The sequence below is a fragment of the Lissotriton vulgaris genome, chromosome 3_1 (assembly GCF_964263255.1).
Source record: "Lissotriton vulgaris chromosome 3_1, aLisVul1.2, whole genome shotgun sequence".
Lineage (NCBI taxonomy): Eukaryota > Metazoa > Chordata > Amphibia > Caudata > Salamandridae > Lissotriton > Lissotriton vulgaris.
In genome coordinates this window covers 829,904,713-829,921,337 of record NC_141689.1, presented here as the reverse complement: position 1 = coordinate 829,921,337, position 16,625 = coordinate 829,904,713, and the positions used below count along the sequence as shown (strand labels likewise).

General features: G+C 45.0%; 1 protein-coding gene across 1 annotated transcript in view; it reads left to right on the top strand.

Annotated features, from left to right (window-relative positions):
* Nucleotides 1-16,625, top strand: part of LOC147727090 (uncharacterized) — a 681,874-nt gene that overhangs the window by 331,064 nt on the left and 334,185 nt on the right. Inside the window, exon 5 of the mRNA XM_086961139.1 lies at nt 4,201-4,577. Coding sequence (XP_086817265.1) covers nt 4,201-4,577 — 377 coding nt within the window. The remainder of the gene's footprint in view (nt 1-4,200; nt 4,578-16,625) is intronic.

Here is a 16,625-nt window from a genome sequence, read left to right as displayed (position 1 = left end):
GCACAGGGTCGCAGTGTAAAACGCAGTTTACGTCAATCTGTTTACACTGTACAGTGCTTCAAGGGGCATGATTCTAGTTTGTGCTCCTCTACCCTATAGGCGGGGTTACGGCTCACGCAGGCTTCGTCAACAGACCAATAGAATAACCTTTAATGTAAATGACGTAATTTGCTGCAGCATCACTCAGCACCACCACAGCATCACTCAGGGCCACCACAGCATCACTCAGGGCCACCACAGCATCACTCAGGGCCACCACAGCATCACGCAGCACCACCTCAGCATCACTCAGCGCCACCCCAGCATCACTCAGCGCCACCACAGCATCACTCAGCGCCACCACAGCATCACTCAGCGCCACAATAATATCACTCAGCACCACCACAGCATCACTCAGCACCACCACAGCATCACTCAGCACCTCCACAGCATCATTCAACACCACCACAGCATCACTCAGCACCTCCACAGCATCACTCAGGGCCACCACAGCATCACTCAGGGCCACCACAGCATCACGCAGCACCACCTCAGCATCACTCAGCGCCACCCCAGCATCACTCAGCGCCACCACAGCATCACTCAGCGCCACAACATCACTCAGCACCACCACAGCATCATTCAACACCACCACAGCATCACTCAGCACCTCCACAGCATCATTCAACACCACCACAGCATCACTCAGTGCTACCACAGCAACACTCAGTGCTACCACAGCATCACTCAGCGCCACCACAGCATCACTCAGCACCACCACAGCATCACTCAGCGCCACCACCGCATCACTCAGCGCCACCACAGCATCACTCAGCGCCACCACAGCATCACTCAGCGCCACCACAGCATCACTCAGCGCCACCACAGCATCACTCAGCGCCACCACAGCATCACTCAGCACCACATCAGCATCACTCAGCATCGCCTTTGCACTAGTACACCACCACATCATCATCACTCAGCATGACCTGAGTATCATTTGGTATCACCTCAACATCGTCTCCGCACCAGTCACCACCACCACCATCACCACCACCACCACCCCACCACCACCACCACCACCACCTCCCCACCACCACCACCACCACCACCACCACCACCACCTCAGCATCACTGCACCACCTCAGCCTGCTCTGGGAATCTGGCATTTGTTGATTCTCCCCTAGTGTCTGGCCGCTGCTAGTGTTATAATACAGGTACTAGTTCCCAGTAGGCAGAAACAAGTTGCCAGCTTTGCAAGAACAAAATAAAACTGGCATTTTTTAATTGTAAATATATTTTTTTTAATATGGTCGTTCAGTTGTACATAATGTCTTTTTGGTCATATATATAAGGTAACAAAAATGCTTCTGATACTTTTTTATCATAACTTTTCAGCATGCTGCACAGCAGCCACACTTCTCTACAGCACAGCTTGAAGACATTGGCAAAGTAAATAGCTCTGTCTAAACACTAATAAGGCCCCAAAGGCGAGACCTATGGCTATGCCAATGCTTTTTTCATTATGGCATTTAATGCTCTGATCGTCTTTTTCTGTCCTTTGACTGTCACTCAGAACTGCGCTGTCACGTGCATCTACATCTCCTTGATTCTTTCCAACAAAAACAAAAAAAATCTGATTTGCCTCCTTTGTGGCTTTTATGCCATAGTGAGGAGTCCAAGTTTAACTGCTGTCATATACAGCGTTCAGGCACAGCCTGGAGAGCAAGATGATGTTGGATCATGCCTCCTGCCTCTCCTGGTCTCTGTCCAGGGCTGGACTGGGAACCAAAACCCGCCCTGGCAAAGTGCTCGGCTGCCCCCAGCCCCCTCCGAACCCAGGCCCCCCCACTCAGGTTGGAGGTGCCGCCAAGCGCTTTGCTAGTGCCGGTTTTCGGCCGTTTTTGTTGCAGGGACGATTTTGCAGCTATGTTGCAAAAGCGGCCCTGTAACAAAATCGGTCCCCAAGGGCTCAAAACCGGCCCCCACCCTTGCGGCGCACCGGGGGATTGCCCGGTGCCCGCTATGGCCAGTCCGGGCCTGTGTCTGTCTCACCATCTCTTTCACAGGCAAAGTTGCCGGGCAGCTAGGTTTAGATCCAGTCAGTCAAGGTTTTGCTGCATAGTATCAACCTGATAGAGCCCCCCCATACAGGTCACCAGTGCTGTCACAGCCTGGTACATTGACGCTCACTGTCTGCTCCTAGTAAATCGGCCACCTACAACTTTGCACTGTGAGGGTACTTACGGTCACCCCATATCCTCTTGTGTTCTATGGAGGCTACTGCACAGTTTCGGAACGTACTGCCCCTCTCACCAGAGTATCCCATTATGTTTGCCCATCCTCTACGATCTCGGAGTCCTGAAAGAGGGTCCATCTAGCTTACTCCAGGCTCCACCCCATTTCTGAGGCATTTTCTGTGTCCTGTCCCTTTTGTGTAATGTGTGTCATGCATTTTACTGGTTTCTTTAACATGTCTGTAACCAGTCTCGGCAGTCGTCCAAGGTATGAAGTTTAATTAGTCAGGCAGCATTAAAATTCCTCACTCCTCATCAGAGTTGTTCATATGAGCTCCTGATGATGATGATGATGATGATGATGATGATAAGAGCCTTGTATAGCGCAACTTAGCCCGTAGGCGTCAAGGCGCTGAGGATGGAAAAATCTGTGTGGAGGGGCAGGAGGCGTGCCGGCTAGAAATAGAATTCACTGAAGTGCCAAGTCTTCAGGGCCTTCCGGAAAAGAAGATAGGAGGATTGAACCTTGAGCTCCACTGGAAGCAGGCCCGGACTGGTCGTTGAGGGCACCGGGCAATTCCCCGGTCGGCCGCATGGTTGGGGGCCGGTTTTGGGCCCCTGGGGCCGTTTTTATTACAGGGCCGTTATGCTGCAAAAACGGCCCTGTAACAAAAACGGCCAAAAACCGGCCCTGTCACAGAGCGCGGTCGCACCTTTCCCCCTCCCCTCTCCTCCCGGAGGGGGGAAGGGGGGCCGGCCGAGCACTCTGCCAGGGCCGGTTCTGGTTCCCAGTCCGGCCCTGACTGGAAGGGAGTTCCAAATCCTTGGAACGAGGGAGGAAAAGGCCCTCCCGCCCCACCTTGCTTTAGCACTTCTGGGAACGGCAAGGAGATTTTTATTCGCTGAGCGCAGGGCTCTGCCTGGGATATGACGGGACACAAGAGAACTAATATCTTCTTCCCCAATTCCATGCAGGACACGGTGAGTGAGGCACAGGGCCTTGAATGCAATCCTTGCTTGCATGGGGAGCCAGTGCAAATTTTTCCTGATGGAGGAGCCTGATGAACGCCTCGGGGCATCAACAACAAACCTCGTGGCCGCGTTTTCTATAACCTGGAGACGCTAGAAAAGTTGCTTATTAATTCCTAGATAAAGTACATTACAATAATCTAGTCTTGAGTTTGTGAGGGCCACCGTGACCTGTTTACTGGCTTCGATTGACAGATAGTGAGCGATTTTCTTTAGGATTCGCAGAACCCCACACCACTGGAGTCAAGCTAGCCGGGCTGATGAGAGGTGTTACCTCGAAACCGGTCCGGTCCTCGGATGCTTGATTCCGTTCTGGGAAGGACATGGCTTTTGTAGTTCGGACTGGACTGTTCCCATGGGGCACAGGGTCAGAGCTGATTTGCATATCGCCATTGTCTAACCCAGGGTGGTGTGGAGTGCAAAAAAACGATGGATTTGGGCCCAGATCTTTGGACTGGGTTGAGTGTGTGACATTGATCCACATTCGGTCCATCACCTGTTGTGTTTCCACAGCAGGTTGAGGCAGTCCTGCTAACCTGTTTATCAAAGGAAAGCGAAGAGTCGCTTGGATTTCTATTCAGAGTGATTGCTTCACAAAGGCGATGGACATTTGCTTACCAAGTAATAATAGTTCTCACCAAGAATCTTGCCTACTAGGGATCGAAATGAACCACCATCATCCTTTGACACTTGATTCACTGATCATTTTCTGTGTAATAGAAAAGTACCATGAATAAAGTCACTGTCATGTACTGTGCAGCTTACACAATCATATTCAACATGTTTTTAAATGGGCTACATTTCCAGTAAGAAATGAAAGTGATATTATGAAATATCTTTTGTTTTATCTTTTGTGTGAATTATGTGCCAGATTTTGTTCTTTTTTTTTTTTTACATATTGAGTGCACATGTGTGAAATCTGAATTCTCTAAGTATGTCCAACATTTTTCCTTAGGTTCCTAAGTGCCAAGGAGACAGCAGCTTATAGGCTATTCGAAATTAAGGTAGATGAACTCCGACAAACCCTTGGTCTGTCATCAGACTCCAGTAAACTGAAAGCTCCGATTGCTCCCGTGTCCCAAAATCTGCAATCCAAAGTCCCAAAGACACCAAATCCCCCTCAGAAGATTGCAGTTCCTGTGGTTGTCCCAGAAAGCATCTTCACTCCGCCACTACCTCCTGGCCCTCGAAGTAAAAGCAATATTTTGAAAGCTACCACCACAATGTCAAATAAAGGGCCTCAACATGAACACCCAACCATTCCATCAGCGAACCTACATCAACAGTCTTGCACCATTTCAAATGAAATGCTTCAACAAGAAAATACCACAGGCAAGTATTCCTACATTTAAACCAAAATTAATTCAATTGTTCATCTCAACATTTGCCTACTTCTTCTCCGTTTCAGTGCTCTGTTCCCTTTTTTTCTGTCTTTCACTTTCAATCGATCAGTGGATTGGTAAATCGCAGCTAATCAACCAGGCGGGTATCCAGATGCATTTGTGATTTCCAATCTTCTGTTCAGATTTTCCTTGTACCTTGACTTTTTCAATTTTTGTTTTTCCCTTTAGGCTTCTTTCATGATGGCCATTATTAACTCTATCATCTAATAACTTCTATCCAATTGTTTTGTCTGTTGGGTGTAGCCCAATTGCAGCATTCATGCAAGAAAGCCTTGTTTTATTTTGGTGTTTTTCACACAGTTGTCACTAGCAACGGCTAGGATAACTGCTTCTGCTTAGAGGTCATCAGGGAGTAGCAAGCCAAGGTGCCCCTGTATAAGGGTCACAGAAAGTAATCACATTCACCCACAGACAATGTATTTGTGATGGAATGCTCTCCCAAAATATCTTCTCAGAAAAACCCCACAAAAGAACCATAGGGAGGAGAATCCTCATTTTCCTTGAGAAAACTGCCACTTGGGGGCAATCCACATTTCCCCCTACCTGTACGATTGGCAGATAAATAATGCTGGCAAGCACCAATGCCTAGCTCATACACAGCCTACTATCTACCTGTTCTACAGCTTAGGTTACACAAAAAATGCTACTAAATCCCTCTTGCAACTCTTCAAAATGAAGCCATTTACATTGAGTATAGATCCTAGGGCCAAGGGCAAAGACTACCCCAGTCCACAGAGGGTGTTGGGACTACAGCAGCTCTTACCTCTTTTCAGCCCACTCGTCAACTCGCTGTCAAAACTCTCATGTGCCTACTTGGCATGATGGCCTCCTGCATTGCCATAGTACCCCGTACCCGGCTCTACATTGGTCTGCTGCAAGATTCCCTTTCGGCTCAGTGATCACCAGCGGAAGATCATTGGAAAGATTTAGGATTGGTAAGCATTCATCACTGTCTGTAGTGGTGGAAAAGCAACTGCCTGGGGCAGGGCAGGCCTCTCTGAGTTCCCAATCCTCTATTCACTGTCACCAAGGACGCCTCATTCGCCAGTCAGGGGGCGCAGCTCAACCATATGAATATGCAACCATACAGGGGGTCTGGGCCCCTCTTCTTTCAAGGCGGCATATCAACTGTCTCAAGCTACTTCCTATATGCCTCGGTCTCAAAGCTTTCCTTCCAGTCATTCAAGTGAAAGTAGGCCTCATCAAAACAGATATGACCACCTGAATTATTTTTCTAAGCAAGACAGCAATTACTCTCTCTCCCACTGTCATCATTAGCACAACAGACCAGGCATTGGGCCATCCACCACCGCATATACCTTCTGGCTGAATAACTTACAGGGATGGACAACCACTTGCCAGATCTTCTCAGCAGAATGCATCAACACGTCCACGCATAGATCACTTTGCCACCCTTAAACACGCAAAATGCCCTAATGTTGCCTCCAGGTACCCACTGTCCATGGGAAATGCACTATGGATAAACTGGTCAAGAATCTTTGTCTACGCTTTTCCACCTCTCCCACTCCTATATGGGGTGCTTACGATGTGACAGATATCCCAACATGGGCCAGACAGCCATGGGTTTCGACACTCCTCGTGATTTCAAGAAGCTGCCCAGCAAGCCTGACATTCTCACGTGGAACCAAGGTCAGATGAAGACAGTCTGACCCCTGCCAGCTCAATCTAGAGATCTGTCACCCACCAGAGGTCCTAGAGTTTGGCTTGCTGTACGTTCTGCAGAAGTGCATGGAAAGCTTATGTGCGTCCAAAAGGTCTACCAAATGAGCTTGCTACATAGCAAAATAGAAACTATCTATCCACAGTTGCATCTCCAAACACCTATGCCCCCTTAAAGCTAATGCATTGAAATTATCTGTTACCATCTCCATCTGCAGAATCCAGACCTCACATACACTTCTATATGTCCCCATTTAGCAGCTGTAGCACTTGCATGCAAAAGAGGAACACACTCGTCCCTTTTTACATCCCTGTAGTTAAGGCATTCACGAATGACCCCAAAAGGATCATGCATCCCCAAGCTCCTGTGTGAAATCTTAATGTGGTTCTTATCTGGTTCTATGGACCCCCCCTTTGAGCCTCTCCTAGAAAGAAGCTTTAATTGCAACCATAACCTATCTCAGATGCATCAGTGAGGTGCATGCTCTCATGCTACAGGAACTTTTAATTCAAGTCCATAAGGATAGGGTCATTCTCGGAACCAAAATCAAAGTTCCTCACCATAGTGGTTCCTCTTTCCACCTCAACGAACTATTCAGCTCTCAGTCTTCTTCCTTCAACCATACTCTGTAGCAGACAGAGTTCTCCACACTCTACATGTCAAATGGGCTCTCATATATCACATTGAAAGAAAGAAGCCCTTGCACAAAGCCGACCAGTTGTTCATAGCCTTTCCCAAACCCCACATGGGCCGGCCTATTTCTAAGGCCAGTATTGCCAGGTGGATGGTGAAGTACATCCAAACTTTGTAACATAAAGCCCTGTTCTCCCTGTACCCCCAGGAGGCACTCTACACTCAAGAAAGCAGCAACCATGGCCTTCCTTGTCAATATCTGGTTAGCAGACATGTGTAAAGCAGCCACTTGGTCAACCCTGCACACTTCCACCAGCCACTACTGTTAGGATATTTTAGCCAGCCAAAAGGCGATGGTTGGCGAAACAGTCCTAAGGACTTTGTTTCAGATATTTGCATCTTAAACACCCTAGCCACCGGTTGTTTAGGTGTACTGCTTTACAGTCCATGCCGAGCATGTCTATCTACAGCAACTCATAGTAGGAATGGAAAATGTTACTTAGCCTGTAAGCATCTGTTCGCTGCATGCTGTAGATTTACAAGCACCCACCCTCCTCGCCGGAAGCATGTTGTTCTGTGGCTCTACTTACCGATCTCTCTTCCTAAATGCCCCCTTTCATTATACATTTGCTCCATACTGCATTAACTTGATACTCCATGCCACTCTCACCCGCTGTGTGAAAAATAATCGAACATGGAGTCGGTGCCCATGCACGGTTCCGACTAGAGCTGGAGTCACACTTCATCCTGTGACTCCGAAGCCTTTCTTCGAAAAAGAACAACCTCCAAATATCTTAGCCCTACACTAGGTGGCAGGGGTATTCAGAGCATGCCCTTCTACAGAACAAACACTGTGAACACATGCAAATGATTGTGCAATATTTTGATTGATGTACAATCTTGCCACAGATTCCTTACTGCTTGCTAACTAACATGACATTAACTGTGTTGGGTTAGAGTTATGGCTAATGAGAAACCTGATACTTGTTGTTTCTGTCGCTGTTGTTAATCTTTCAGTTCCTGTATGCATCTCTCATTGGCGTACGGAAAAAGTTGAGGAACTGATGCCAGCACACCCGTTGACACCTAATATACTCCGGTATTGTGATATTCGGAGGTGAATCAATGCTGCAGCCTCATTGCTCAGTCTCATGCTGCCCCCTTTAGTGCAAGAGAGCTATTGATGGCTGAAAGCTTTTTGGGACTCGTTGGAAGGAAAATTCAGAAGGTGAGGAATCTACGCTCCTGGATGCAGTGTGGCAGCGGACTTGTGTAGGATTTTTCAGGAAGTGCAGGCTGATGACCATGGAGCAGGTGCTATGGGTACAGGCCAGGATAAAGTTCCCAACTTCTAGGATTGCAGCCAGGTACCAGTGAACCATTACAAATGTTTTCTTTCTTATCAGGGGCACTGGGAACGGGAAGTACCCCAAAGATGTGGGTGATTGTTACTTTTCTAATTAGGCCCCAAACGCCTTCTTAAATAAAATGAGAAGCCAGTGGCCAGGAGCCTGAGGGAATTTTTTCGCATCCAGGCAATCCTCCTCAGATAAAGATGATGGCAAAGAAAAAGCATAAATGATCCGATCATCTATGCTTTCCCTTAAGTCAAGGTAAGAGAGTCTTGTTGGACGCATTAAAGTCATTGCATGACACCTCAAAGGAATTAGCAGTGGCACAAATTAATCTCTGAGTGGATAGTGTAAAAGGGAAATGCTGAATTTTAAATAAAATGAGATCCATTTACACACAGACTAAAATAAATTATTTCTAGATTGTGCCATTACCACTTTGGCTAACTTGGAGAATAAAATAGATGACCTTGAAAATGCTGAACCAAATGAGGGAAAACTGACGGAGATCAGGGCTGGATGCTTCTCTTGTCTGCTACGACAAGGCTGCTTTCACTTGGGCTGCTTTCACTTTCGAGCCTGGGGACCATACTGCCTAGAACATTGAGGTTGCCCTTCTCCCTGCCTGAGCTGCATGTAAATGAAGATGGACGTAGCCAAAGCTTGAGGGTATGCTCACCACCAGAAGGCAATTTGGAGCTAGGGAAGAAGTTTGTGGCGCCTCCGGGTGTACCAGCCTTTAGAAGAGACATAAGTGGGACCACAGTTGTGTCATGGTGAAGATCTGAAGTAGGATGTTCAGGGAGCGAAGGGAGGGCCCGTTGGGCCGTGGTGATTTCCCAAATAGTGTGGTGCCCTGTGAAAGAACAGCAGAACACGTCACTACATTGTAGTTATTCATGTGAACAAAAAGAAACATGTTTATTTGTCCTTGATGATAGCGGATTGAGCCATGTGGAAAAAGTTCCTGAAGGAATGATAAGTAAAGCCTCAAAGAGAGAATAAAGACGCCATTCTGCAGAAAACACAGTCCACCAGAGAAAGCCACGAGGTTGAATCGGAAGTGAGTTTCATTCATGGCTCGGGCTTAACACAGGGAGAGATTTTAGTGATGTTGGTGTTTGGAACTTGCAGCAAAGTAGCCAACGAATTGAAAATAAGAATTTGTCATTGGAGGATCATAGTAAGGAAGGAGTAGTGAAGTTAGGTCAACTGGTTTTGGCACTGGAGGCAGAGAGGGATGGCCTGAAATTAGAATATGAGCAGAGGAAACATATTGAGCAGTATGTAGTCTACCCTTGTGTGTGCTGGAGAAGAAAATGAGTTCCTAAAAAACGAGCTGAAAGCCCCTTGACTTAAAATGCCACTAGTGACGCAGGTGACTTGAAGTCAATGTTGTAGCGCTGATTGCAGAATAAGGTAGTGAGTGGGTGCTGACATCAGCCCTCATAGCTCTAGGTTCTTGACAAAGGGACTACTTTGGGGAAGTTCACATACTAGAACTGTTCTGATGGATTTGGTAAATCATAGCCAGAGCATCCGCTCGTCATTGAAAGAGTTTCAGTATTTCTGAATCTGTGTTTGGGCCATGCACTTGACAAAGACACGAGCTGCGGAATCTCAAGAAGAACAAACGTTTGAAGTCTTGAAGCTTCTCTATTGTTATCAGCGAAGCTGAGAGTGAAAAGAGAGAGCAAGACCTTTTCCTTTTCACAGCCAGAGGGAGCCCAGGAGTTTTTTTTTTTACAGAGGGTATAAATGTTGAATGTCTACTGTATGACCGATAGTGGTGGTTGTTTATTTCGTATGGGTCCAGAGTACATTCCGAGCCGGATATCTCGCTGCGTAAGTTAAGTACAGGGGGAAGAGTGAGGAGTGTAATACTCGTGTATTGGTTCTGATTCTGGGACGTTATTGCTATCTTCCCCTTTTTTCCTACCTCTTGCCACCCAGAACATAGCCAAATTCCATTTCCAAACTGTGCATAGTCAGAATGCTATAACTGTGCCTTTAACTGTTACTTGGGAGTTGTGACCCAGAGTTGCTACTGTGTTGGAGAAGTCAGAGCTTGTTCATATAGATTAACATCTTCACTTCCTCAAAATCGTTTATTGAAATACTACATTCTGCATAAACCTCCTAGGTAATGTTTTTACAGGTTTCTTGCATTCCTGAGGGTGAGCATATAAGACCTTTATCGGATAATTGTTTAACTCCGTGGTCTTTGAGTAGGTTCACCTACAGCTGTGGGCATACACCAAGTTGCCTGAACTACCCCGCCCCCCCCCCCCCCGAGGTCATATAAGGTAACGAATGGATAGCATCTTTTTTGATATGGGGTCCTCAAGACAAAGTGACCAGCAAAGGAGTGCTGTTTCGAGGCGTTCTGACACTAACGGACAGTGGAATGCACCTCTTACCAGGCTCTTGCTATTCTACACAGTTCTGGCAACGAATTCCATCAAATTAAATGACTTTATAGCGATGTGGATGGACTGTCACTGTAGCACAATGCAAAGTAAAAAGTGGTCTTGAATAATGTTACTAGAGTATTTGTGCAGTCGGAGGCAGCCAGGAACATCATGAAGTCAGTCAAAAACAATGATAATCCAGCCTATTTCCAAACTATTTCCTTCTTAATTTCTGATCAGTTTGCCACAGTCGCGATTACTAGTGTTTGCTTAATGTTAATTATTTATTGTTCTTCTTGGAATGGCAGAGGTTCTTTCAGAGAGAAGTGTTTGAACTATTATACAGTTGCAGTTACCTCATGAGGAGATGGGTTGGGTGTTGGTTTTCTAGTAGTTGCCATTTGTACTCTTAAACCCATGTTGTGCTTATCCACAGCTCTTAATGTGGGTTGGGTGGTAGATGGTGGGGAACAGAATCTGAAGTTGGTGTCTCAGACATCCTAGTTTCTAATACGGAAACATTGGAAAACGTTTCACTACATTTACACCTTGTGTGCCCATTTTTAGGTCTTGCCTGAGCCAGCGCATGCGCCGCTCTGCGAGACATTTAGTATTGGGGTTTTCCAAGTGGTACCAGAGGCTTTTGCTGGCCGCAAGCTGGCGGTAACGCGCGCGTGCAACCGCCATCTGTCTTTTCTCCGTCACAGGTAATTAAGTGCATTGTGATCACCTGTTCTACGAGACATTTAGTATCAGGGGTTTTCAAAGTGCTACCTGAGGTTTTTTGGTGGCCTCAAGCTGTCTTTTCTTTGTCACGGGTAATTCAGTGCATCGCGATCCCGATCAGTTTCGTGGCCTGCGCGGCCGTTGTTTCCCAGAGACCTGTGCCACCCTCCATTTCTATTCCTCCTGGTTCTCCTTCCTTTTTGAAACTCATTCTATTATTTTTTTCTTTTCCATCTCTGCTTATCCCTTTTCCCTCCATACTCATTCCACCTCTTTCCCGCAATTACTCGTCTCTTCTCCTTCCGCTTTCCTTTTCGCTACCCCATTTAGTCCCGTTTTTAGATGTATCTAAATGAACGTTACTTGGAGAATCCATTTTTGCCAAATATTTTTATGATATAAGACACAGGTGCACTATGGGAATTGTAGTTTTTGTGATTGAAGCAGCAACATAATAATTGATCATTTGTGAGGATAGAGTTTAGCTGTTGCCGCATCAGCCTCTGCTGCCATACTCCCCCCGCCCCAAGTACAGAGGGGAGCCTGTGCATGCTGCCTTTCCTTAGGCAGTTGTCTTTGCCACAAAACAAACAAGCATTGGCATAGCCAATAGGTCTCGCTTTTGGGACCTTATAAGTATTTATTTATGCAGCACAATATCCTCGGTGCAACAACATTAACTGTTGCATGGCTAAACAGTTATAAGGTCTCAAAGGCGAGACCTTTTGGCTATGCCAATGCTTGTTAAACTCTCTGATCTTTAACAATGCTGTTTCCCTTTTTCCAGAAACTAGCATCTCTAAGATTGAGCAAAGTGAAAATAGTTTTTGGCAGCAGCACAATTGATATTAAAGTGAGGTAGACTGTTTGCTGCTCATCTGCTTCTTAAAAATGTTAGTCCACTTCAAAGCCAGAAGCATAGCTCCTTGGTGGAGAATAAAATGTTTGAGGCATACATTCTTCAAAGTGTCCAAACGCCTCTTTAGTAAGTGGTCTTGATTCCTTCACTTGTAAGTTAAAGTAAGGCATTAAGTCTCCTAGAAGGGACAGTAGTGAACAATGAACCAGTCCCTGGAGAGGTTTGCAGAAATGCTGCAAATATCTCCTAAGGGAGTACTGAGTACTAGTCATCAAATCTTTATTTTAGCAAGATCCTGCCATGTAGACTGCTTTAGTTGGCAGCCAAAAGACATTTTCATGGCAGCAACAGAGACTAATATTGTCCCTTCAAGGATAATGGAAAATGTATGGTACTTTGGAGACATGTATACTGTTCTGTGAACTCTCACACATACGGATTCTATTGTTATCATATGTATTAAGAAATTGTAATGCCTGGCTAATTCATCTACACCGCTGGATGAAAATGGTAGGTGACTAGATGCATTGGAGGAGTAAAGACTGTGGCATCTCAGTTACAACTACTAAGGCAGCAATTCCTCTGCTCTTTAACATAATTAAGGTACTATGTTTGGCCCCTGAAGATTCTCTATCTCACCTGCTGATGTGTAAACCGGTGGTCTCTTGGTTTATTCTGTCTTCAGCCCCTTGGGCTAAAGTTTCCCATTTTACCTTGCTGCTGAATCCCCTGGTGGGCATTTGAAGAGAATATTGGCAGGAGAATGTACCTAGATTTCTTCCTGCATCTTGGATACGTTAATTATGAGGCCCCTATGCCTACACAGTCTGTCAAAGGCTTGAACCTCTTTTCTGACCGTGACAGTGTTTCTGTTGTGCTTGTTGAGAGGCGTGTGAGTTGAGAGGCAGCCTTTTTATTTTGTTTTTAGCTCCATGCCTATTTTAGATCATACTAATACAACTACCCAATGTGCAGGTAGGCAGAGATTGGTTATGGAAATCTGCAATTCTCCCCAAATGAGTATGGATAGATGCCATGTGCTTTTGATATTGTGTATAGTTCAATGGATCAGGCTATCATAGCAGAGGTCTTAAGAGCCGTCTTCAAGAAACATGATGCAAGAATAGAACCTGTTGTTTAAACACAACTGCTTCTTACAAAGGAAGGTTAAATGGAAAGTAAGGGAAAAACTAAGGTTTTCTCAGAAGACGCCTACTCAGTTAGGAATCCAGTAGTAGATTAATTTCACCACTTTCTGTGTAGGTTTTAAGACGGTTCCTCTTTGATCACCCTAGTGTACCCTCTATTTTAGCTCTCTTCTTGGGAAGCCCATCTCCTAATGTTCTCTGCTGTTCCTTTGACTGTAGCTCCTACTGTCCTTCCCTTTTTTTGTGATTTCTAGGCTGAGACTAGATCATGAGTTGTTTCAGCTTCTGCTTACCATAGACCAGTGAGCATTTTTCTTTGTACATTAGGGGCATCTTGACCTTCTCCTTCTGTTCCAATGCTATTTTACTTTTTGAAATTGAGCATTTTCTGTAGCTCCTGTCTCCCCCTGAAAAAAGTGGCTTGCACATGCTAGTCGTGGTTTAGTGCATTCCCTAGGGTAACTCTATTGACAGATGCGAGAGGAGGCTTTTACAAATTCCTGTGTTTCTTGCTGTCAGTGGGCAAATTTCAATAGTTTGGCTTCTAAGGGTGAGTGGGACTTTTGTTTTTAACGTGGAAACCCATCCCTTCTTTTTTTTTTCTCTCTCCTTACCAGGAATCCAAAGAAAGGATGCAATATCGGCAAGCACAATTTGTTGACATTGGGGATGGCTACACTGTTAGTTAGGCTCTCTATTTGCCATGAGCCACCTAAGTTCCTTGTTCTAGGTGACACTTGGGCTTAATTCTTAACAAACAATGAGGAGTGGGGACTGGCAATCCATATATACATATTGAAGATGAGACCTGGGTACTCTTGGACGTGGATGCACTCAGGTGCCACTTTTGGATCCAAGTTTGAGCTGTGCTATAGGTATGCAACGTTTACTGTTATGGAACTGTCACAAAAACAACCTCAGAGGGATATGTCTCTGTATAACAAAGACAACCGGCAGTTGATAGGAAATTTATCAGTCTCCGTTTGCAATATCTCCATGGCTCATAAACCTGTCCTTCATTGCTCTTCATCTACTCACTGTTATATAGTTTTTTGTTTCGGGAGTTCCTTTTTTACTTTGCGGTGCCCCGGCATCTGGTAATTTTTTATATAAGCTCCTATTGAGAATCTTTTCAATCATTCTGTTACTTTTAGTACATTGCAGTGAATGGACTCCCGCCCCTTTGGCCCAGTGATCAGTTAAAAACGCTTCATTACTTTGTTCATCAGTATGAGGCCTGCAAATGGGCACTGTATCAAAGAGACACCCAGCTTTCAAATCTCTGTTGTGGGGTCTTTATTACTATTCATAAACATTAGAATATCTCTGTGACTGTCCTGGATCTCAAACCACTTTTTTCAAAAGTGAAAAATAAATCTAACTATTGAGGCATAATTGTTTTCCGGCTATTTACGGCAATAGAATAATGCAATATATGTAAAAATCCCACTAAAAATAAAAAGTGGTATAAAATAAATGAAGCAGGATTGCTACTGAGACTCTTTTTTTTAAAAATGGTTCCTTTTTCATCCTTTTTGAGTAGCTATCGAACAAAATATATGAAACTGTTTACATATGTAAACCACCCCAGGTAATGTTAAGGCTGCATTTTAAGGCAGCCATGGCCTTCACAGTTCCAGGTTGCATCACAGTGGCATTGAATGTCTTGGATCTTTTTTCCTGTTTGGTGGAGAAAATCTCCAAACACTGGTTTGTTTTTTTCATATGCATTTCTACTTAAACAAAATGCACTGTTGTGTTGGCCTTATTTCGTTTACTTGACTTTTTTTAAACCTCAGTCTTGATTCTGAGGGTGTATATTTCTGGAGGTAAGGTTTATATTGTGTAATATTCTCTCACATTTCTCAACTGGCGTTTTCCAAGCTCCTGAGTTGGTCTTGCCATTTTCTTTGTTTCCATTGTATGCAAACAGATCAATGTTATCAGAGCCTTTAGACTGGAAGGTGACTTGCACACAACTACTAGAGGCGCCATAACTAGGACCCAAGGCTATGTTCATCTTGCTGCTAAGGCAATGCACTCATTTATTTGTATATAAATAGGCTCTCTTCATGTGACAGATCCTAGCTTCAGATGGTTATGTTACATTGTGTAATTTTCTGAACCTGCCAGGGAATCATGATTATTCTGTAGGATACTGTCCAGCTACACTCATTTATTTGTATAAACCTAGGCTCTCTAAATTATGTCACAGAGCCTAGTTTCAGATGGTTACGTTACATTGTGTAATTTTCCCAACCTACCAGAGAATCATGATTATACTGGAGGATACTGTCCTGGTGTACCAATTTGTCATACTACTTCCATTTCTGAGAGCAGATTATCTAATAGGTAATGGCGGGGAACATCCTTTTACGACACGGATGTTACAACACAAGTCGTAACCACGACTTGCGCTGGAGGGCGCTCAAGGACAAGGAATAGTTAATTTACTATTCCAACACCTTCCCTACTATCCACGGGGACTGGTGTTGGAATAGTAAATTAAACTATTCCTAAGTCCGCACCCTACAGCGCAAGTCGTGGTAACGACTTGCGTTGTAAAACACGCGTTGTAACGGTACACGTGGTAATAGCCCGCGTCGTACCGTCATACATCCGGTAATGGCAAAAACTGTGTGTCATTTCCTGACTTTTAGCCTTCTCTGCAGGAAGGAGAAGAAGGAAAATCTGCTACAAATGGTGCAGTGGAGATGTGGCAGACCTACATGTCGGGCTGAGCTATGAAATCTTTTTTCCAAATCTTGGTAACACCTGGAGTTTGACTTGGAGAGACCTGTGGTATGTGACTTAGCCAAAGGACTGGTGCATTCAGTTGCGTTGATAGTGATCCTTCACCCTTCTTCATGCAGTTTCAGACTCGTGTGTCAAAATGGGTCAATGCTGAGCCTTCAGCTGTCTTTTTGCAGCTTGTTCATAAAGAGAGTTGTGATCTTTCAAAAGATATTGAGTATTCCCTGTTTGGAGCGAGAAAAGTGTGTCTTTTTCCCTGATCCTAGGAATTTCTTCTTGACTCAAGAGTGTGTTATGTCAATCAGGATGACCATTGGCCTAGGGTGATATGTACAGATCTCAGTCTCTTCTGAAGACACAGATCAAAATGTATTTTCTATAGTTATGGCATTTAGTTCTCCAGGGGTGGGGAA